The sequence below is a fragment of the Bicyclus anynana genome, chromosome 10 (assembly GCF_947172395.1).
Source record: "Bicyclus anynana chromosome 10, ilBicAnyn1.1, whole genome shotgun sequence".
In the NCBI taxonomy this organism is placed as follows: Eukaryota; Metazoa; Arthropoda; class Insecta; order Lepidoptera; family Nymphalidae; genus Bicyclus; species Bicyclus anynana.
Window position 1 is genome coordinate 3,583,840 of NC_069092.1, and position 24,772 is coordinate 3,608,611.

At 36.4% G+C, this 24,772-nt stretch overlaps 1 protein-coding gene across 2 annotated transcripts; it reads right to left on the minus strand.

Annotated features, from left to right (window-relative positions):
- Window positions 1-257: 257 nt before the first annotated feature.
- Window positions 258-23,159, minus strand: LOC112049854 (scolexin B). Of its 2 annotated transcripts, none has more exons than XM_024087903.2 (6): window positions 23,002-23,159; window positions 14,095-14,251; window positions 7,454-7,607; window positions 4,572-4,724; window positions 3,538-3,675; window positions 258-1,921 (listed from the first exon to the last, which is right to left on the minus strand). In XM_024087903.2, exons 1-6 carry the CDS (start codon window positions 23,087-23,089, stop codon window positions 1,766-1,768), a joined length of 846 nt encoding a protein of 281 aa, XP_023943671.1. In that variant the 5' UTR covers window positions 23,090-23,159; the 3' UTR covers window positions 258-1,765. The 2 variants fall into 2 exon arrangements, with proteins under 2 accessions (XP_023943671.1, XP_023943665.1); XM_024087897.2 differs by lacking the exon at window positions 23,002-23,159 and adding an exon at window positions 19,863-20,036.
- Between the last annotated feature and the right edge of the window lie 1,613 nt (window positions 23,160-24,772).

Here is a 24,772-nt window from a genome sequence, read left to right on the forward strand (position 1 = left end):
CCGCCCACTTTAGTATGCGTCGCCTATACTAAATGTGGGTGGAATATTGTGCCTCTGAGTATATATTATAAAAGTCAATGTACTTTTTGTACTCCCTTACTGTTGATGCAGAAAGATGGTATTGTACTGTCTTGGAAGGATTATGGCTTATCACACAATTTCACACCAGAAAACCTATCTTTTGCGGGGTAGATCTTTGTTTTTAGGGGTGTCTAACATACTCAGATTTAGCATTTTCATGCAAATAAAATTCGACATGTATAAAAGTTGTTTTATTAACTTACAAAAGGATATGATGTACTTATCACAATAATTATAAAACAGTACATAATTGGTACGTCTATATAGATATAATTTATTGAAAATCACAACACTGATATTAAAATATAAAATGTAATTGCTTTTTGAGCTCTAGTAATAAAAGAAAAACATTTTTTTTAAACAAAATTCTCGACATTTTCGATTTTAATAAAAAGTTATTATGGGAAGAAACGAGAAATATAGGACTTAAGTAGAAGATATCTAACAACAAAATAAGAAATATTTTCTTTATCAACGCGCAGACGGCAAAAGGTTTTCACCACCTGCTGTCCTATTCACAATGTTGGTATTTATTATCAATATATTAAAATAAACATCAAATCAATGTCCTATACCTAAAGTGTGATATCCACCAATAAGCACCGGTTAACATTTGTAACCGACTACAAAAAAGGAGGAGATTATCAATTCGTCGGAATCTTTACTGTTACGGTTATTACATAAAATCTCAATTTCGTTCAAGTCAACTAGCATACGTCATAGATAGTGAATAAGCCTGCTGCTAGTAGTAGTGAGTTTTGTAATTTTTTGTCAAATTTCAAAGAGAATTCGTTTGAATAAAGCTATTGTCCACTTATGAATATTACAAATCTCTCTTTAACTACATTTTACATTTCATTACATATTACCTTTGTATAAAATAGTGAAATATAATATTAATTATTATATTGTCAAAGTCCTAACGCGCCTACAAATAATAAATCGTAGACAAGTTAGGTACATAAATAATAGAGTAGTTGATTCGAATCAATTTTAATTTATATAATATTAATTTCGTGTTTATGGGTTCGAAATATATCGATATCAATTATTAAAAGTTTGGGATTTCTTAGAAAACTTCAAACCAAATGTCAAAAACGCTGTCGTCCATTTTGTGACGTCGCAATGTCACTTGATGATGATGATTTTTCTTATATTTTTATCAATACTTGTACCAAATCGTAAATCTATGTCAAATGCTAAAGATTTGTTAACATAATGTCATGAAACAGTTAAAATATCGACCATCAAGGCCGACAGCGTTTTGGCTCGAATTGTCAAAAGAATATTTTTTTTTTCAATATAGTAAAACGACAATGAACAATTTAAGACCATAAAAATGTCAACTAGCCTATTAATAATTACTACATACTAATTATTGCCAACTGTCATGTAGTGCTATTAATTTTTTCGAGAGATCCTTATAAAAAGAGATATATGTACCATTCTATTCTATTTCATTCTTTGGTTCGTTAAACTCTACTAAGTTTACGTTTAAGTACTTTTATCAAAGATTTTTTTTAATGACTGAACGTTTGAAGTTATAACCTAAGACGTTCCCTACATTGTTTAGCACCAATATTTGTCAAAATTTTTGCTTTTTTTAGTTTACTAATATAGTCAATATTGTCGGTTTTTGTAAATCACTAGTCAATATTTTCGTATTTTAGCATACGAATATAGTCTATATTTTCGTGACTTGTCTGATCCAGTCTCGTACAGCAGCGACTCTGGAGAAGATGACCCTGGCGCCAGGGCGGCACGTGGTCGCATCGTCCTCTACCCACGATGCCACTCCGATTATGCTTCCTCGGCTAATGAGACCGCTGCCGCTGTCACCCTGTTTATAAGAAGACCAACGTTAACTACGAGTATTATTAATCATCATCATTAACAACCCATATTCTACAGGTACGTACTAGTACGGGTCTCCTCTCAGAATGAGAGGCCTTAGTCCACCACGCTGACCAAATGCGGATTGGCAGACTTCACATACGAAAAATTCTCAGATATGCAGGTTTCCTCACGATGTTTTTCCTTCACCGTTTATGACATTATATTTAATTTCTTAAAATGCACATAACTGAAAGATTCGAACCTAGGTACGCCTTCACATTCGAAGGCAGATGTCATATCCACTGGGCTATCACGGCACCTTAGTATACATGCATTTAAATAAAATTTAGTACATGTCTGTGATTTGAAAACAAGATGTGTGTTGACTCAAGAAGTAATAAACACCAACGACCTTTTTTTTTAAATTTTGTCGTCTGTTTGTCTAGGGCCTAGGCTAACCTTTGGAACGGCTAAACCGATTTCAATGGGACTTTCACTGGAAGTTAGGTGAGGCTATTGAGCAACTTAAAAGCTGTCTGTCTAAATAATTTTATATAAACTAATTTTTTTCCGGTGGTAGGCATCGCCAGTGGCTTGTTACCACTATTGAGTTCGATGTTAGTCCATCCAGATGTCCAGATCGATGCTACATATAAACCATGAGTTATGACTACAATAAACATGAAACCTGTAGGTTACCTACCTAGATCTTCCAAGTAGGTAATCCCGCTTTTTTATTGTAGTAATGAAGAAATCTAAGATGGAAACGGGCTAACTTGTTAGGAGTAGGATGAAATCCACACTCCTTTCGGTTTCTACACGACATCGTACCGGAACGCTAAATCGCTTGGCGATACGTCTTTGTCGGTAGGGTGGTAACTAGCCACGGCAGAAGTTTCCCAGCAGCTAGACCTGGACCAATTAAGAAAACCTCAATGGGCCCAGCCGGGGATCGAACCCAGGACCTCCGTCTTGTAAATCCACCGCGCATACCACTGCGCCACGGAGACCGTCAAAATCATTAATCTTAGACTTAGCATAGTCACTCAACATCAGTGTGCCTAGTGGCAGTTCTCAATGTTTTCATACTGTGTCGATCGCGTAACCGTAAACGCGAATTTCTAAGGAATTGAAACAGCGCCATCTAGTGGCACTACTGCACAACTGTTTCAATTATAGCTCGTGCGCTGCGCAAGGTGCGGGTGACAGTTCATTTTACTCTTGAAAGTTGGCCGCGATTCACGATAATATTATGAACGTAGTACGGAAACTGTCACCCGCACGAACATGTCTCTAGTAGACTTAAAACATTTGCCTTCCTCTATGAGAGTGGATATGCAGCTTGGATTCGACCCACCACTCCACCAGTGTGGGTTGGGGTAATTTAAAATTCTATAACGGGACCCAAGGCTTTAATGTGCTCACCGAGGCACGGAGCGGTAATAATATCAACTTCCAACACAGGGCTACTATATGAATGAGAATTATTATTGAAAATTTCTCAAGAAAAATTCATTATCTCATACTCAGAACTCGAACACACCACCGAATCAACGAGCAGTTTAGTCACTAGTCTTGTTGAGCTAAAGTTATTAATAAAATGAAAAAATAGGGTCTTACGTTACACGCAGAATCGAAGCGCGGCGGGCGCCCCTTGGTGCAGACCATGTCCGTGCTGTCGAACTCTATCAGTGAGGAGCATTCGCTGTCGTCCAGTACTTCGAGGTCCATGGCGTGCATGTCTTCGCGCATTGTGTCCTGGGATACGAATAGAGATAATTAATATAATAACATTTAAGTAAAAAATAAAATAAAAAGAGAAAGCCTTTGCGTTGTATTTTAGCCTGCTTAACACTTTTCCTACGTACCTAGTATTACTACATAACAACACAGAACGCAACAAATGGGTAAGCTTATATGGGAATTTAGAAAGATGTATGGGAATGACATTTGCTATCGACACTATGAGGTCACGTGATAAAGATCTGTCATTCACATACATTTTCTAGTTTTCGAAGCGTTAGCGATCGTAGAAAGAGAATCGACGTACCACTTGGCTAGGGGGGGGGGGGGGGGCTGGAGTCTAACCGAGAAGGCGCCTAGATCGAGGCAGAATCGCCTTGTGCGCGATATTGCCTGGCCCTGTAGGTAGTGGGCCGTAAAATAAGGGGCTAATAATGACGATGATGATTTTTTTGTAAAAGATAGGCTCGCGCTTGACATTTATACCTGATGGAATTCAGTGCAGCTTAAGTTGGAACGCATTTACCTAGAAGATGAGTATACTCTTGCGTTGAAGGTCAGCATCATTATTAGCAACCCATATTTGGCTCATTGTTAAGCAGGATTCTCCTCTCAGAATGAGAGGGGTTACGCAAGTAATCCACCACGCTGGCCCTATGCGGATTGGCAGACATCACACACGTAGAGAATTAAGAAAATTCTCAGTATTGTAAGTTTCATGATGTTTTACCTTCACCGTTTGAGACCGTGATACCTATTTAATTTCCTAGAATGCACATAACTGAAAACTTGGAGGTGCATGCTTCGGACCAGATTCGAACTATCGAACCTACGCTTTCCGAATCGAAAGCAGATGTATCCACAGCTATCACGCATGAAGGTGGTGTAAAACAATCATGTGAGGTACTGACCCCATGAACTGCTGCGCCGTAGCCGGCATAGCCGACCTCTTCACCCGGGGGTACCCTGGCGCGCTCGTCCAGTCGCGCTACAGCGATCGTCTTGCCGTCGATTGGTAGAGGCTGCTCCAGCTCTGCGAGAAGGAAGTCCCAGCGGGCTCCCACCTGTGCATAAATATTTATATTTAAACCTTACTTTTTAGGGTTCTAACCTAACCTATACCTGTGAAATTAAAAGGAAAACTATCACTGTTAAGTTCTTTTTTTTGTACGTCCAATTTACGATCAGCGCTAAGACTATAATGTTGCGAGTGTCTTTGTCTTGTGGAGGCCGATCCTCATTAGGAGACAGCGCTCATTTGGTGCGTCCTGTTTTTCAAATTTTTAGGTCGAGTATGCGTTTATGTCTGAGACTCCTCGGACAGTCATCAGTCAACAGTCGGTTTCAGTGGCGTAGCGTGCCTTGGATGGGCCCTGTATCAAAATTAGTTGGGAGCCTTAAATGAAGGGTAAAGACTTCTCACAAAAGAAACAAAAATGCTCGCCTACAGTAAATATGACAGTGACACACGCGTGTCACTGTCATATTTACGACGCGTACGCTTAACCAGGGAAAAAGTGATTGTGGATTACCTACATTTTACTAATTTTTGCTTTTACTCATAAGGGGCCCATGTAGTCCGGGGCCCCATATCTTTGATACGGCTGATACAGCTCTAGCAACGCCCCTGGTCTGATCAAATCAAATCAAAATCAAATCAAAAATCATTTATTTCAAGTAGGCTCAGTTTACAAGCACTTTTGACACGTCAGTTGACTATTTGTAAAGATTCTACCACCGGTTCGGAAGGCAGGTTCTGCTGAGAAGATACCGGCAAGAAACTCAACAGTTGCTCTTTTGAAAAAGTCATACAGTATTATAATTTACAATTAATAACAATTACTGTTTACATTTTTTATAGTTTTACTTTCTGTGTGAAGGTGGAAGCTGATCCAACGACCTCCAAGCATCTTTATCATTAAGGAACTCATCAATGTTGTAGTACCCTCGACTAAGTAGATGTTTTTTAACACATTGCTTAAAGCTATGCATTGGCAGGTCCATCACAGTCTTGGGGATCTTATTATAGAAGAGTACACCCAAACCTACAAAAGATTTTTTTACTCTTTGGAGACGATATGCAGAAATAACTAACTTATGCCCGTGTCTAGTAAGACGTGGGTTTAAATCTCCTTTTCGTTTGTACAAATTAATATTTTGTCTTACATATACTATACTGTTATATATATATTGACAGGCTACTGTTAGTATACCTATTTCTTTAAACTTTTGACGAAGGGACTCGCGTGATTTTAATTGATATATTGCTTGCGAATTGCTCTTTTTTGAAGAACAAATATAGATTGTATATCGGCAGCCTTGCCCCACAATAAAATACCGTAAGACATTACGCTGTGAAAGTACGCAAAATAAACAAGCCTAGCTGTATCAACATCAGTAAACTGTCTTATTTTTCTCACGGCAAATGCCGCTGAGCTAAGTTTACCAGACAGTTTTTCTATATGAGCACCCCACTGAAGTTTACAATCCAAGGTCACTCCCAGGAAAACTGTGGAACTCTCCATTTCCAGTGTTTCACCATCGATCATTATAGACTTATCTAATTTTTTAACATTTGGCAATGAAAACTCAATACATTTAGTTTTCTTGGCATTCAAAAGTAGATTATTTGCAGTGAACCAATGCGACACATGCGATATGGCACGGTTTACGTCGTCAGAGTTATCTTTATTTCTGTCGGACTTAAAAATTAAGGATGTGTCATCAGCAAACAGTACAATCTCACATATGCCGCTGACATGGTATGGTAAATCGTTTATGTACACTAAAAATAGAAAAGGACCCAGAATTGAACCCTGTGGGACGCCCATTATGGTAGTGGAACCGTGCGACTTTATATCATTTATGCATACCTTCTGCGTTCTATCACTGAGATAAGAGGCAATGAGATCGAGTGCAACACTTTTGATGCCATAGTGGCTTAGTGTCTGTTTGCCAAGATATTAGGATGAATAAGGAGTCGCTTCTTGTATCTTTTGCTAGCCCCCTAATTTCATCCTTTACTGTGCAAAGCAAATTATGGTGTAGTTCCTCGTTCGTGATAAACTACAGCGAGTTGGCGATAGGAGGTAGGTACTTACTCAGTATTTTATTTTGCATTCTTTGTAGGATATTTAGGCTATAATGTCGCATGCCCTACCCCACTGTTGAGGCCATAGGCCTAGGCTGGCTTCAAGATGCACGTGTATATAAACAGCTGCTAATTTAGGGATTAAAATTTAAAGAGTTCTATTCAACCAAGCACTATTATAAGTCGGCATAGGTGACGTACAAATATGGAACCTACAATTGGCCGATTTTTTAAGTTCAACGGACGCAAAAGCGGAAGCGTTAGCTTTAGCATGATCTATGTTCTGTGTTCATAATAATGTATTATATGCCTGAAGATATAAGTATATAATGGATATTAAAAAAAAACCCTTAGTATAGTATTTAAGTGTTTTGTTTGACGACCTCCGTGGCGCAGTGGTATGCGCGGTGGATTTACAAAACGGAGGTTCGATCCCCGGCTGGGCATATTGAGATTTTCTTAATTTGTCCAGGTCTGGCTGGTGGGAGGCTTCGGCCGTGGCTAGTTACCACCCTACCGGCAAAGACGTACCGCCAAGCGATTTAGCGTTCCGGTACCATGTCGTGTAGAAACCGAAAGGGGTGTGGATGTTTCATCCTCCTCCTAACAAGATAGCTTGCTTCCATCTTAGATTGCATCATCACTTACCATCAGGTGAGATTGTAGTCAAGGGCTAACTTGTAAAGAATAAAAAAAAAAAACCTGCTTGATGCCATAATGGCTGGCGTCCAACCAGTACGGGCCCACAGTGAACTTGGGGTGCAGCACTAGTCGCTTCACGCGGACGCGCACGCCGGTGTCGTTCTCCGTGTTGTTGGTGCCGGCGAGCACGTCGCGGCCGCCGGTGAACAGCGTGCTGGAAACAGACAACATCATTTTATATATATAGGTTTTTGGCTGGTGGGGGGCTTTGGCCGTGGCTAGTTACACAAACCTGGCACCCTACCGACAAAGACGTACCGCCAAGCGATTAAGCGTTCCGGTACGATGTCGTGTAGAAACCGAAAAGGGGTGTGGGTTTTCATCCTCCTCCTAACAAGTTAGTCCGCTTCCATCTTAGACTGCATCATCACTTACCATCAGGGGAGATTGTAGTCAAGGGCTAACTTGTAAAGAATAAAAAAAAAGGATAAAACGCAAATGGTAGATACATCATCTACTAACTATTTTGAAAAGTTTTCCAAAAATTCCGAGGGTGGCCAAGTTTGTTAGGTTGTTAGGACCAAGGTGTATTACGGGACATTCTGTACTGTAATCGGTACCTCAGAAAAATGTAATTAACCAGAAAAATAAGCTGGATTGAGGGCCGCCACAAGCACTTCTAAAAATATGTACCTATATAATCTTTTTGTTTTTCGCAAAGGCTTTCTAAGTCCAAGTTTATAGTCCGATGCAAATTTCATGACGTATCGGAGATAAGCTACGGGTGTTACTACACGCAGGTCGTATACTTAGACCATTAATAACGTCGTATATAAAGTTAGCTGAAATCAAGACGCATAAGGCGATACGGATGGGTGGGTGATGCCCTGCCGCTGCGCCTACGTAACTGTTGATACCTAAAATCTTGTATTGTGCAGCTTAACGCACGATGTTCCGAAACGTTATATTTTCACCGTAATTGGAAAGCTACGCATTCCAAGTCAAGTCATTTACGAGTAGGCATGTTAAGGTTTGGAACTGGATCCATGGAATTCGAATTATCCATGAAAACGTCCACGGATAAATTTTAAACTAAATGAAAAAAATATATATTTTTCTTCAATTGCATTATTCCTGACGTTAAGGATGAACGTTTTCGTTTGAAAATATGTAAATACTCTTAGGCATAGAATGATAAATAATAAACAGATACGGTATCTCGCTGTCAAACAACTGAAGAACCATAATGGCGCCAAATATCTATGTGAAGTTAATTGCCAGTTATAGGAAATTAATGGCGGTCTATCTATATGTGCAGCTGTGTGCGTATCGGCACGTACGTACGTACGTATATGTTACCGCTAAATTGTAAAATACGTTAGTTTATAATCTCACTCGTGATATTATAATCTACCGTCATATAGAACTGAAAATACTCATTACAGTTTAACGTGTTATTTTTCGGTATTTTACAATCTATTGGAATCGAGTAAGATTATAAACTAACGTATTTTATAATTTAACGGTGATATATATAATCGGCACGTTAGTATCAGGGTTTTATTAATTAAACATTTACCCATAATAACATTACTTCACAGTATATTTAGCCACTCATCACTACATAAAACTGACTTAATTATAATTATTTCGGATACACTAAACAACACTTCCACAGCCTAACTTCTTTAGTCTAAACTACAGAAAATACTTTAACTTGAACACTTGTAACAAGACGACAGTCGATACTCAGCTAACTCAATTATCAGAGGTCCCGACCACCTCCGTTGCAATATCCCACCATCAATCCTTTTACAAACATTCACTGTTGGCGGGAGCCAATCATGAGTTCAACTTTTGGGGGAAGCCAATAGCGATGTTGCACGATGTCAGGCGAACTAGACAGTGCTGCCAATTTAAGTATTTTTAGTCTATGTTATTGTTATTTACATACATTTACATATTTCACATTTTATAATTAACCTAATAAACTATTTATTAAAATGCGGCGGCGTCGTTGCTTCGCGGCGACAACATTCGGCCATCCTGGTGACGCATCCGTCCCTGGATCGCGTCTGCAGCCGCTGAGAACATAACGACCTATTAGAATGTCATATTCACAAATTCTTTTGATGATCGCATAAATTTCTGAAAACTATTTATGCGAGATTCAAATCTTAAGTTATTATTCTGAATGTATACATTTGAATTCAAAATAATAATTTTCATATTTACTCTATCCGAACACAAGATATTACAATGCCCAGACATTTACACTGACAACTTCAGCGTGTAAAACCACTATTTAAGGCCTCATTTTAATCAAAAAAGACTCATTTTAGTCTAAAAAAGATAATAAAGAAGGCTGGCAGTAGGGTTACTTAAGTATACGTATTTACGTATATTTCACACTTTATAATTAATCAAATAATCAAAACCATGTAAATTGATATGAGACATATATATATCCGAACTGGCATCTTGAACATGGCATGGAGATGGTGTCTAGACTTTTTATTACATCTATGCTCGTAGTTCATCTTTTGTACGTACGAGTTGACAGGTAAATCTGTTCAAAGCCGATAACTACCTGGTTATCCTTGAAACTTATGACTCCAATCGTTTGAAATGCCATAAATTTGTTTTTAAATATCTTGTACCGGTGACGGATAAACCCATGATAATACCTGCAGGCTATATCTAATGTGCGTCAGTTACCTTTGTGTAGAAAAACAAAATTAAAAGTTTAAATTTGTGTGGAAAAAAGTGGAAACCTGAACTAATTCAGGTTTCCAAAATTGGGCCAACATGGTGGACAACACCATGTTGGCCCAACTAATCAAAGCTAACACTAACCCACCTCCCCTTCTCACAGTGAGAGAAGACTCGTGGTCAACAGTGAGCCGAATATAAACTGTTTATGATGACGATGACATCACAATCTAGCGGACCCAGTCATGCTTCGCTTTGACAGCAGCAACAACAGAGCTTTTACAGAGCTTAGTATATAAGAAGACATATATCTTCTTCTTAATTGATCGCTCTTGACAGAGTGGTCGTAGTTGCAGCAATTATCGACGCTTTCTGTGCAATGCTCCATCATCATGCATCCATCATGAATGATTGATGTGCCTTGACTAAGGCTGTCCAGCAGGTTGGAGATCGGCCTCTTTTGCCTTCGACTACTACCAACCTCTTAATTCAATCCTAATTTCTGCCGATGAGGTCAAAGAACTTTAGAAGCCGTAAAGGCACAGTCGAAAGTCTTTCTATTGTCGTTAGTCTAGTCTTTATTTTAGATGATATATCAAACAACCCATATCATATAAACACATAATATCGGTACGTACGCTCACACTATAATAAGAATGATAAAATTCGGTTACGGTCGGGCACATTCACTGCACGCCCGAATTGATTTGCTGAATAGCCTGCGCTAGGTAATCTGTCCACTGAACTGTGAACATTTTGAAATATTAATTGAATGCAATACGTACGTTTTGAACCTTTGCAATTACTATTTTAAAAATCGGCTTTAAGAGCTAATACAAAATAATGAACCAAGTATTATGCTCTTTGTGCAACTGATTTCGAATTGTAATCTAACGGTTTGTTCCGTAACAACATAAAATGTGGGATTAGTTTCTACTATACTGAAGTACCTACCTACTGAAATACGAGAAATTGTATCTTATTCTATAAAGAATATCCGATAGGAGAAAAGAAATACAATAATAAAGAGGTAAAGTTTGTGCGGTATTGTAAAGGGTAGTAGTCTCTAGAAATCTGGATCAACTGAACCGATTATGATAATTCTTTTACCACTAAAAAAACACGTTATTCATGAGTGTTATAGGCTATATTTTATACCCGTATAAACGGGAACTATGCGGATAAAACCGCGGGGCGTCAGCTAATGTAGTACAAGTTTGTAGTTTTTAAAAATAAATTGTTTAATATTTTGGGTATAAAGTACCTGTGTTAACACTAGTCATTATAGTTTAATCCGGTTAAACGGAAATTGGCGTGTAATCGCCGTGCATGCATTAGCTACGCGGTGATTATACACGGGTTAATTAGCTTTTAACAGTTGCAGAAAAAAAACTCAAAGATGAAAAAAAGCAATTCCCAAGAAACGATGTTCAGATGCACTCAAAAGGCGAACGATTAATGCTATAATTAAAAATAGTTGTAGCGAGCTGAACTGATTGTATTAATTGCTGTGGTAAATAAGGAAAATTCATTATGTATATGTATAACCTATTGACGTGCGAACAGGGTATCAATCTGTATTGACACGTGACCATTACTAATACTGAGACCGCAGTAAACAACGTTGCCGAGCAAGTTAAGGCAGTTACACACTACAGTTTCCAGACCTTGAAGGATTAGTTAAAGAAAAGCCTATCTACAGTCGATTATGCTGTCATTAAAGGTGACTTCCAAACACCGCGGACTAAATTCGCATGCGTTCAACGGCTCCTTTTACCTGCTTGATTTTATCTCAATTTTCAACCAGTTTGATTTAATCTCAGTTTTTTAGCAGCTGTCTTCAATCAATTGAGCTGAAATTTCGTATACTTATTCAAAATGGATGCATGGTTAACTTTGTGACATCATTCTAAATCCAACATGGCGGCATACTTAAGATAGCGGACTAGTTATTTTAATGCACTTCTACAATATGGGTTTCAAATGGTTGCTAAGAATAATTAGAAAAATTAAGTCTAAATCCAACATGGCGGTCTTCTAAAATGTAACCCAAAGCAATGATTATTTTATACTATAGACATGTTACGTGCCTATAAAATCACCGCAAAGAGTGATCCGAATTTAGCGACTTCACTCAGCGCACACATGCACCGTTTTGTTTACTTACGTTATATATTTATGTATAAATCTTGTTTTTACAATCTTAATAAGCGACTAAATGAAATGAAGACAATTATGCACATTTATCCGCCTCAGTTTTGATGCGCCAGTGCAGTGTCTCTAGTACAAAATATTGTATTTTATATTATACTAGCGGACGCCCGCGACTTCGTCCGCGTAAATTTCGATGTCAACTTTACTACTACCCCTACCCTACCCCTACCCTACCACTACCCCAACCCTACGCTACCCAACCCCTACATCTACCCTACCCCTACCCTACCCTACCCTACCACTACCCCAACCCTACGCTACCCAACCCCTACATCTACCCTACCCCTACCCTACCCTACCCTACCCCTACCCCCACCCTACCCCTACCCTACCCCAAACCTACCCCTACCATATCCATACCTTACCTACACCCTACCCCCATCGTACCCCTACCCCCATCCTACCCCTACCCCCATCCTACCCCTACCCTCCCCGTACCCTATCCCTTTCCTACCCCTATCCCACCCGTACCCCTATCCCACCCGTACCCCTATCGCACGCCTATCCTACCCCTACCCTACTACTTCCCTATCCTACCCGTACCTCTACCCTACCACTACCCTACCTCTACCTCTATCCTACCACTACCCTAAACCCGGCCCTAAACCTTCCCTACCCCTAAACTACCCCTACGCTTCCCTACCCATACCCTACCCTACCCTGTAACTTCTCTATCTTACTCCTACCCTTAGCAAAATCGGTCCAGTCCTTCGAGAGTGGTGGTATGACCAAGAGAAATGGAGACTTCTATGCTAATAATATAAAGAGGTAAAGTTCGTGTGGTTGTAGGAGGTAATCTCTGGATCTACTGGACCGATTTGGAAAATTGTTTTACCAATAGAAAGCTACGTTATTTGCGAGTGTCATAGGCTATGTTTGATCCCCATATTCACACGGGAACGGGAACTACGTAAATGAAAGCGCCGGGCGTCATATAGCGGAATTTCTGCGTCTTTTAGAAATTTTGTATTATCTCCGAAACTATTTAAGTAATTAACATACTGTAAAGGGCAAATCTTATCTCCATAATATCCTTGTGATTATTAAATAATTTATTTTAATAAGGATTAAAGTTTAGTTGTATAAATAATGACGTAAACCTAAGTATATAAAATTAATAATTTTTAAAACACAAAAGGTACTATATCTGCTAATATATAGAAGATAGATATATGGCGTCGCGGACTTTTTTGTAGAACTTTTAAAGATACATAAAGTCCCCATACATTAATTTCAATTTTACACAATGGTTAAGGCAGCGCATGCGAGTAAGTCTGTTTAAAAGGTTTTTAGTCCGACCTGTATGACAAAAACTGTGATAACTCGGCTAATATATATGATACCAATATAAAATATAACCTATAGCACTCCCCGATAATGTAGCATTCTACTGGTGAAAGAATTTTTGAAATCGGACCAGTAGTTCCGAAGATTACCCCATTTAAAAAATGTGACAAACTTACAAACTTACAAACTTTACCTCTTTATAATATTAGTATAGAATAGATAAAATATTATATTGTATATTATCGGTATATAAAATAATTTCTTAAATAGAATTTGCGTGTTAAATCTATACTTATATAATAAAGCTGAAGAGTTTGTTTGTTTGATCGGGCTACTCTCAGGAACTAATGGTCCGATTTAAAAAATTATTTCAGTGTTAGATAGCCCATTTATTGAGGAAGGCTATATACTATATCTTATCCCTGTATTCCTGTGCGAAAGGGAGCCACGCGGGTGAAACTGCGCGGCATCTACTAGTATGTACTAACCAGTGTGCAGCGCTGAGGACCCAGGTGGGGCTGATGATGGTGCCGCCGCAGGTCCTGCCGAACAGTACGGCAGTGGGGTACAGTTCGTTGACCGGCGGCGAGCTGGGCCGAGTGCTGATGACTTCGTCCAGAGGAAGGCCGGCCCAATTGCTCACACCTGTAACAGAGGAAGTTGTAATTTTACCTTGTAACTTGTGGAAAAACTGAGCTACTTATTGTATTACGTCACTAAACCTAAACTACCGAGTAATAGGTCGACATTTTGAAACGTTTGTTACGTACCATTGTATTTATTTATTTTAAGATACTCTTGGTACTTTACTGTCTGTAGTTTTCATTTTAATAATCAATATTTGTGTGTGTGTCAAGTATAATTTTGGATGGTTGAATATCATACGGTAGCACTTGCGTAGTGGGTGTCGTGCGAAGTGTTGCAATATTAATGGGTCGTTGTTATAAACTCATATTCGGCTCACTGCTGAGCTCGAGTCTCCTCTCAGAATGAGAGGGGTTAGGCTTTAGGCCAATAGTCCACCACGCTGGCCCTGTGGCAAACTTCACATTATTGGGTAATGTTTTTCAATTTCCATTAGATCAAGAGAATGCTTTGTCTGTCAATTATTAATTACTATAAAAATAGCAATATTTATTTCGATTATTCATCAGTTAACTATTTTCGGTTTTTTTACTTCAGTTTTTTGTCAAATAGGGCAGCCGAGGGAGTAACATTTACCAACTGATTGACTGAGTAAAGGTAGAATTGTATGTCGTGTCGTGACGTATCAGAACAGAATCGGTATCATATATACATTTTATATACATTTTGTATACGACATATAGTAAAGTGTAAAACGTTGCCAGACAAAAATGTACGATACCCATTTTATTATGATCAAGACACGACACTTCAGACAAATATAACTCCAACTTTAATCGTAACTGTCTAAAATTTGCCCTGAATTTATTATTAAGCAACCAAATTGTAAAAGTTTTTCGTCATTTATTTTACGTAGCTGTTCCTAAACATACTGTATGTGGTTCACTGTCATGTTCAATGTCATTCAAACGTTTTTATGAACGGACTTAACGGATTTCCTGCCGTGGTTTTTATAATTTTGTAATCGTATATTACCGTTCATATTCGGTAAAAACCTGCGGTTTTGATTTGTGTGAGGTTTGAATAGGTTTTAGGTGGTTAAAGCCCCTTCACACACTGACACACCAGTGGCGTGCTCAGTGCTTACATTTTGTGGACAGAGTAAGCTCGCGGCTGAAGGGGAATTTTGTATTCTTTATCGTCTAATACTAGTTGTGGGTACAATATCAACTGAGGGATCAAGCATGTGGAAACTATACGCATAATGCCTGACTGAAAATTATATCTTGCGTTTATTCATAGACAATATACACAAGCACAATGTGTTTGCTAGCTAGGTAATGGTAACATATCTAGTAGTAAAAAAACTTTTATAATGTGACCCTGTCTTCTACATCCAATCCAAGGCAGTGGATTCGCTTCTCATGAATTGTGCCCCTACAAAAAATGTTCAAAAGGGCCAAATCGCGTTTTTTGGTCAAATGCTGCGCTGTAGATACGTTAGTGTGAAGGAGGCTTTAATAATTATGTATTTTTCCAGTCATCATACCCACACTGGTTTGACAACATGCGGGAATTCACGATGCATACGTGTGAAGGCTTGAGTTTTAATCAAGACTTAGATACCCGCAGATTACGTTTACATCCTAGATTATATTATCGTTAATCTTTGACTACATATATACAAAACTAAACTACTAAAATATGCCGTATACCTATCTTTCTTTTATTTATATTTACTAAATCGGTTCAGCGGTTTAGCTGTGAAAAGGTGACAGACAGACTGACTTACGCATTTATAATAATAGGTCGTTTTTACCGAATAATTTCACCGCGGCCAGTTGCCTTGACTGGTGTCAGAAGGACTGGCTCATTTTTTGCGCAAAGGATCAGCCTGGCTGTCCAGCGCGGAAATGCATTTGTATAGTTATTAGGATAAGTTAGCTTAAGTTCCTTATTGTATTCTCCAAGGATTCTTGCTGGCAAGAAGGTTGCCCAGGACGTTTTACTGTGGTCTGTGGCCTTCCTTTCTGACATATAGTATGTTGCCTCAACGTGTTTGACCAAGGCTCTATACATCCTGATAACCAGTTTTATTAAAGGTGAAGAGGTATTTCCTTAAAGGTTAAAATATCCGTTGGTTTTATTCATTTTAATTTTTAATTGAGCATAATAGGTATCTCAATTATAGGGAATATTCAATAATAATTATTGGATATTCTATATAGGTACTTAATTGAGTTTTGGTAACGATTAATATTATGAGACTTATTATAGTAGGTACCTATTTCAAAATTTTGGCGTTTAGAAAATATTTTATATTCGTTATAATTTAGATATGTGTTTGGAATTTTAAAATAATTTCTGGATTCCCTTGTCATATAATCATATAATGTTGAATATAACTGTTTGTCTTAAGAGGTTAAGGTTAAGGCAAGGAAGTATTTTTTTTATCTATTTTATCTATTGGTTGCTACTGTCACTCCCTTACATCATTACTTAAGTAGGTGAGGGATTGAAACGTATCTAAATCGACCGTGTCGATACGTAATAGGTGCATCGATTAATCATATCGAATAATAATAATCATCACGAAATAAAATACTTAGTTTCTATTAAATATTATGTTAGTTGTAGATAACATTTATTTATCATGGTTTTAATTGCTTATAATTGGGCAATACTTTGATAATTCAAGTAAATGAGATCACAGGTATTTGTCATTTGTTTATTATTAACTTTATTGTGTTTGTCCTGGCTAATGTTTATCATAGCGTCAATGTGACACATGAAACCTCTTATTAAAAAAAATCCATATATAAAGCTGAAGAGTTTTTTTTTTTTGCTTGAACGTGGTAATCTCAGGAATTACTGCTCCGATTTGAAAAATTATTTCAGTGTTAGATAGTCAATTTATCGAGGAAGGCTATATTATCACGCTAAGACCAATAGGAGCGGAGCACCAATAAAGAATTGAATTTTTTCCTATTGAGAACTTACTTACTTTAAATACAGTTAAATTTTCGCAAAAACTAAGTCGCGTGTTAAATTTAGTGTTAACCCAAAGTAACTAATCCACGCGGACGAAGTCGCTGGCGGAAGCTAGTATCTACTATAAACAGGACATTTTGTTTGCTGATTAATGCAAAAATAATTTTGCATTAAATTTCATTTTGCAGAATCAGTAGGTACACGTTGCATTAATTTACGAATTTTTTGGGTAATTCATTAATTTTCCAGTATATCTATATCCGGTATATTTCAATTTTAGGAACAAGGTTAGATTAATTAATTTTTGTAGACGTAGACAGAGAAAGAAATAGACAAGATTGTTGTGTTGTTGTAACTATACCACAGCCTTTCTTGATCAGTTACCAACGAAAAAAGAAATGAAGGTAGAAAATGTATGTATGTTTATAAAATTTTATTTTAAATATATTAACCATATCTAATTATACTAAGCTTATTAATCAAATTTATTTTCATTAATTTAAGAACAACTTATTATAATTATTATTAGGTGTGACATTTATACCCTCATTTTAAATTTGTTTGTTGGTAAACAGTACTCGTCAAGAACAGCTGTAGTATAGGTAACTTGAAATTTTCACCAAGAGGAGATTCTAATTTTGTACTTACTTTTTTTAAATAAAGAAAAATTATTAAAAGATTGTTAATTTAAAAAAAATTAACAATCTTTTAATAATTAAGAAATATCAAACTTCTTTGTCCTTTCGCTGTGCCTGAAAAGCGGCACAAGTCATGCCACGGATATTTATAGTATAGGATATTTATAGTATAGTATAGGATAGTATAGTATAGGATATTTATAGTATAGTATAGGATAGTATAGTATAGGATATTTATAGTATAGTATAGGATTTTATATTTAATTTTTATAGTATAAAATCGTTGCACGGATATCGAATAGCCTTTCTTGTTTCTAACAGAGTCCACACATAATAAGTTGGTCTCATTTTTTGAGGGAATGCAATGTATTAACTTTTTGTCTATTTATTACTCTGTCTACGGATAGGACTAAAATTAAATGGTTTCAACAGAGTCCATATATGTGGAGCAATGATGACTAATCATCTGAGACAAAGAAGTGCACTTTGATGCGTTCCCTTGTGTCCGTTAAGAGACTTTACCAGCGACGATGGCGCTGTAGTCGGCTGCATCACGCAATTTTCAACCCTATTCCTTAGTTGTTACATTATAGTTCCAAAACCCACCACCGGCAGTTTTACATTTGTTTATTTTAATTAGTAATTATTATTATTCCTTATGATGAACACGTGTTCGGGATTTTATATGACTTGTTTTATTTTCCTTGTACACTTAATATGTGACATTGAAGTATAGTCATGTGTGACGTCGACCTGCCTACATAACGTTGTTTACATGAATAAAGGCCAGAATATAATGTACTCGTACCTACTAGCAGATTTCCATCCTTTTTTCAACATGGTTAAGTTCAGAAGAAGAATTTTTTTTTTCAATCTTGAATTTGAGTTCAAGTTAATGAAACATAAAACAGTTCAATGGAATCCGATTTACCTAATTAATTTTAATTAGTCCACACTTTTGACTTCTAGCGGACACCCCGCGTTGTTCTCGATCCAGTGGGAATACGGAATAAGATAATACTCGCTGTTAATGCAGCTTTCCATAGGTGTAAGAATTTTCAAAACCGTTTTATTGGTTTAAGCGGGAAAATATAACAAACTCATTTCGTGTTTATTTTATACTTATTTTAACTATCTGGAATAATCTGGATATAGCAAGAATTCAAAAGTCATGTAGTTTTGCAGAGAATTTTACATAATAAATATAAATACATATTTAGAATGTAGATATTCAAGGCTCAAAGTCAAACTCGTACCTATTATAATAACGAGCTTTTGGGTATCTCATACATACCCACGCGTATAATTTTTCTGTATTTAAAGTGTTTTTCAGACAGCATGGGTACGGTGACAGTTGCCATAAGACGTTCACAATACGAACTATTATCGTGAATCGCGGCAAACTTTCAAGTGTGAAACGAACTGTCACCGTACCCATGCTATATAACAAAACACTTATTTATACTAATATTATAAAGCTAAAGAATTTGTTTGTTTGAACGCGATAATCTCAGGAACTACTTGTCCAATTTGAAAAATTATTTTAGTGTTAGATAGCCCGTTTATCGAGGAAGGCTATATATTATCTCTGTATTCCTACAGGAACGGGAACCACGCGGGTGAAACCGCGCGGCGTCAGATAGTGCAACATATATGTAATTGACAGTTTTGATGGTTTTTTAACTACGTCTTTATTCATTAATCGCGGGTAAAACAATAACAAAATGGAGATTATTAATTTAATAACTTTATTTGTAAAAACATAATATCATAAGATATTATTTTATAAAATTTTAATCTAAAATTTGTTGTGTTGTTGTAATTTTTAAAACAAATTGTGTATTGTACTATTAACTGTACTACATTTAACTGTTCTATTTACAAAAGAGGATTAGTTCTGTTGTTAAATACGTAAATTATTATTTACTGTTGTTGTTCTACTTTCCAAAGAGGAATTGCTAATTTCGTTTGTTGCTTTTGTTTTCATAAAGAATGGTGTTACTAAAACTTATTCAAAAATGGAAATCGTAGTAAAAACTTACTGTGTCTAATGAATTTTGGATATGAGGGGTCCAGTGGCTTGATTTTGTTCAACTGTCGCGATATACCGGCTTGGGCGGTACATAATAACGTGAAAGTGATCAAACACGCGAACATATTAAAATCCTGCATAAATACTACGTATTTTGGTCGCGACACTGCACTGACTGCCGCGCGCGCGTCTATATCAATGGTTTTATACAGGAAAATGAGCGGGAAAATATGAGCTAAACCTACAATAGTCGTCATCAACCCATATTCGGCTCACTGCTGAGCTCGAGTCTCCTCTCAGAATGAGAGGGATTAGGCCAATAGTCCACCACGCTGGCCCAATGCGGATTGGCAGACTTCAGACACGCAGAGAATTAAGAAAATTCTCTGGTATGCAGGTTTCCTCACGATGTTTTCCGTCACCGATTTAGACACGTGATATGTAATTTCTTAAAATGCACACAACTGAAAAGTTGGAGGTGCATGCGCTGGACCGGATTCGAATCCACACCATCCGGAATCGGAGGCAGAGGTAATATCCACTGGGTTATCACTTATCATACAATAGTAAAACTAAGTAATTCCAAGATATATTCATATTTCTAAATATTATATACCTATAATAATAAATTCATATATCGTATTAATTATTAAGAGGTTATATTTAAATTTTTTGGTTGTTTTTTTATTGCAGACTAGCGGACGCCCGCGACTTCGTCCGCGTGAAACCCTACTACTACCCTACCCTACTCCCACTCTACAACTACCCTACCATATCTGAAATCTGTATAACCTTCTTAGACATAATCTTCTTGTTTGAAATTGACGGTATGAAGACAACCATGATAGTCTGTAGTAACATTTCATCATTTTCCTATAGTCAATATAGCTTGTACTCACCTTGCTGCTCTAATGCGGGTTGGCGGGCTTAGCGCGAACCTAAGACCTCGTGATCCATAAGAATCCACATGAAGCTATATAGGCTAACTACTACACCATCAAGGCAGGTGAGTATGAGTGTACATAGGCATGATAAGGCATGACATAAGTATAAAATCAATGAAAAATGAAAAAAATATACTTATTTTAAAGCAATAATATAATATTATTATTATCGGGTTATTGTTATGTTATAGCGATATGCTACCTACCCACCCACTGACCTAAGATAAGAAAATAATCGATTTATTAAACATAAACAATCTTCAGAAGCATTTAAGTGTTTTTAACTAATTAACTTTACTGAGTGTCACCAGATATTCGAGGTTTTGTTTGTGACATTTTATGTTTGGCATCCCATAGGAATATTGGACCAATTTCTAATAAAACTAGTTATAGGCGAATACATCGACAAGTAAAATAGCGGAATCACAAAATAGATGAAAGTTATAATAAATTCAGTTAAAGGAATAGGAAAGTTAAAGGAAAAACTGACGAAACAGAAATATCAACGAAATTTCTGTTGGCTGTGCTCTCTTAGGATCTATATTTCTGTTGGCTCTCTTAGGATTTACTCGTATAATCTCTTAGCAATGATAATATAATACGGTTACGTCCCTACGAACTCACCACAAAATGTGATCCGAATAAATAGGCTACAAAACTCAGCGCACACATGCACAATTTTGTCTTTAATTCAATTATTTATTTATGTATATAGTTTTTACACTTCCAGAACACACAACTCGACACTGTCCACGAAATTTATATCATTTATTTGTCTATATAACGTTCGTGGTAGACCACAACTAACATTGAGATGTGGAAATTTCCTTTTTTGAGTGCCTCATTTTTCATCACCTAGTAACACGTCTAACAGTATTTAACATCATTGTCTCTTTGGATCTATATTTTTTGTTTAACTGTCTCATTGATCCCGTGGTTAGCTGGTTCAGCTACGGACAATGAGGTCAAGGGTTCGAATCCTGGGTCATGCCAACAAAAAAAAAATATTTATTTATTTATACTTTATTTGTACACCACAACATAAGAAAAAACAAAACAAAAAAGTATAGCAAGTATGATACAATAGGCCTTATTGCTACGTAGCGATTTCTTCTAGGCAACCTTGGGTTTAGGAAAATGCAAAAACATGAGAATGCAGGTTGTATAAATAAAATAAAATACATACATTCTAATAATTACACACTACATACTACATAAACCAGATTACATAGATAAATATGAAATAAATATAAAATACATTATTTTTTAAAATACATAGTATTGGGATTTTTCTCACAAGAAAAATCCAAAAGAGTGAAAGAATAGAGAGTGCACCTGTGCTTGTGCACACACTTGTGCACTATAATTTCTCCTGCGTACATGGTTAATCTCAAAAATGAGATTAACCACTGTGGCCGAAAATGTACCTATATTTTTTATTCATTAAAAAAGTGTATGTAAATATTTATTTTATATTTTAAATTAATTTAAAAAAACGATCCTTCCAGTAGACGCGACTTATTAGGCCTCCACAGTGAGGAACCTCACAAAACCTGGTAAAATTTCAAGGATTTGTGCCGTCTATCAAATTTTAAATGACTTCCAAAAAGGAGGTTCTATGTTATGTTTTTGCTGTGTAGATTATAGAGGGAACTAACCAAGAAAGATAATAAAATTGACATATTTTGTGATAAGATGTATAAGTTTAAGTCCAAAATAATTAATAAGTACTATTAAGAGGAGTTCTGTTTAATAATCCGCCTTTCATGTGTCATTGGTTGTGTAACCCATGTTTTATCTAATTCCTAGTTTTGTTTTAAGTTTGGCTATTTTACTTTTGACTTTAAGTAACTTACTAAAATTAATAACCTTAGAGTTTAGTTGTGAAATTAACAGTTTCCTTTTAATTTTTAACGAATGCTTAGTGTTTATTGTTGTTCTTTTTCTTTTTCTCTGTTTATAATTTATCTAAATTTATTTTTTAACTTTTTTTTTAAACTTAATTTTTAATTGTTAGTAGGTACGACTTACATTTTATGCATGGTGTGGCTACCTTTAACTAAAGTTATATGTGTTTTAATACCCTAGTTATTAAGATTTTAATTCTGTATACATATAATTTTGTTGATGGTCCAAATAATAAAAAATAAATAAATTATCAAGATATCTACCATCTATCAGATATCCACCTAGTGATAAACTTACTGTTTTCATCTGAGTCTTCGGCGGGATAACCGGAACTTCTTGCGAACAGCATGGCTGTCGCCAGCAATGCTGTGAACACGACACACATTGTTGTATCTTAGTGATAAGCTTCACACTAACCACGATGTTACGACGCGACCATTTATACCACCACCAAATGCGTTAATAGTTAAGCGCGAGTTGGAGGAAAAATTTATCGATAAATAAATTTTAAGTCGATTTTAAAAATCACGACTCAAGTAACCGACTTGCTTGAAACAAATTGCTTGGAAATGAAATGTATTACATGACAGGCTACTTATATACCTATTGTTAAATGGTGATAAACTAAACCTGACTGTTTGTTGTGGGCTCACCTCGGACCAAGGCGCGTTTGGATCCCTCGTAACTTTAATTTTAAGTTTTCGAATGATTATTATCACCATTATCTTAAGTTTAATATTATTACCTGACGTTTCGAAAGAGCTTGTAAAATAAGCCTATTTGTAATATATGAATTTTGACTTTGACTTTGAGTCGTGATTTTTATAGCTACACAGAGTTCTTCGCTGTTTTTTTGGTTTCTTTGATTAATTTTACAGTTTATTTTTTATTATAACTGATGATGGTGATGTTTGCAAGTAGGCTCAGAATCGTGATGTTTGGAAGTGGATCGGATGATATTCTGATGAACCTTGTAAAAGTTTTTAGAACAGTTCGGTCATATTCTTTCCTGACGCTATCCCAAGTTTACAATGTTTTTTATATTTTTCTCGACCTAATATGTGAACTCATGTATTGTATTATCTCCACTTGCCAGTTATTTAGCTTAATAGAATAGGATACATTTAAAAACACCGTTATAGATCAAAAAAGGTCCCTAGCAAGAGTTGCCACGAAGTTTAGACGATTGGAGATACAATGTCTCATGGTAGAAAATAATATGAAAGAAAAATGCATTTTTTCATATTAACTATACGTCAGTCGACAATTGCGTGATCTCCTCCCGAAACCTGCATCCCAAAGACACCATGAATCATTCTTCAAAGTTGCCTTTAGTACTTACGGAGTAACCCGTGGTGGAAGCATATGCCGACAAACTTTAAATTTTTACACAACGACGAATATGATGAACTAGCTGATGCCGCGCGGTTTCACCTGCGTGGTTCCCGTTCCCGTAGAAGTACAGGGATAATATACAGCCTACAGTCTTCCTCGATAAATGGGCTATTCAACACTGAAAAAAAATTCAAATCGGACCAGTAGTTCCTGAGATTAGCGCATTCAATCAATCAAATAAACAAAGAAACAAACTCTTCAGGGTTATAATATTAGTATAGATTATGGCAATCACAGGGTCTTTGACCACTATATCTGATACTCAAAACTAAAACTAAATAAAAATTATAATAATGTACTCGGCTTGCACGCCTATGAGGCAGATTGTGTAGGAACATTAAAATGTAACAATATCTGTATATGACCACATTCTGGCAATAAATGATTTATGATTTATGATTTATAAAGAACGCCATTACTACTTTAAAAGCTTAATTTTTGAAGTTGGTTAGAATTTTAATTCAGAATATTACGCGCGGAACTCTGAAAACATAATTTTTGTTTATCTACTAAACATGAGGTTAAAATGATAAGATAACTGAAGCAATTTTCCTAAATTACTTTAATATACTCGTTTCCTTCAATGTGGATAACATTTATGTTTTTCTATATAGTGGATAACTTTGGTACCTATTTCAATATTACAGTAAACAGACTGGTACATCTTTTATCC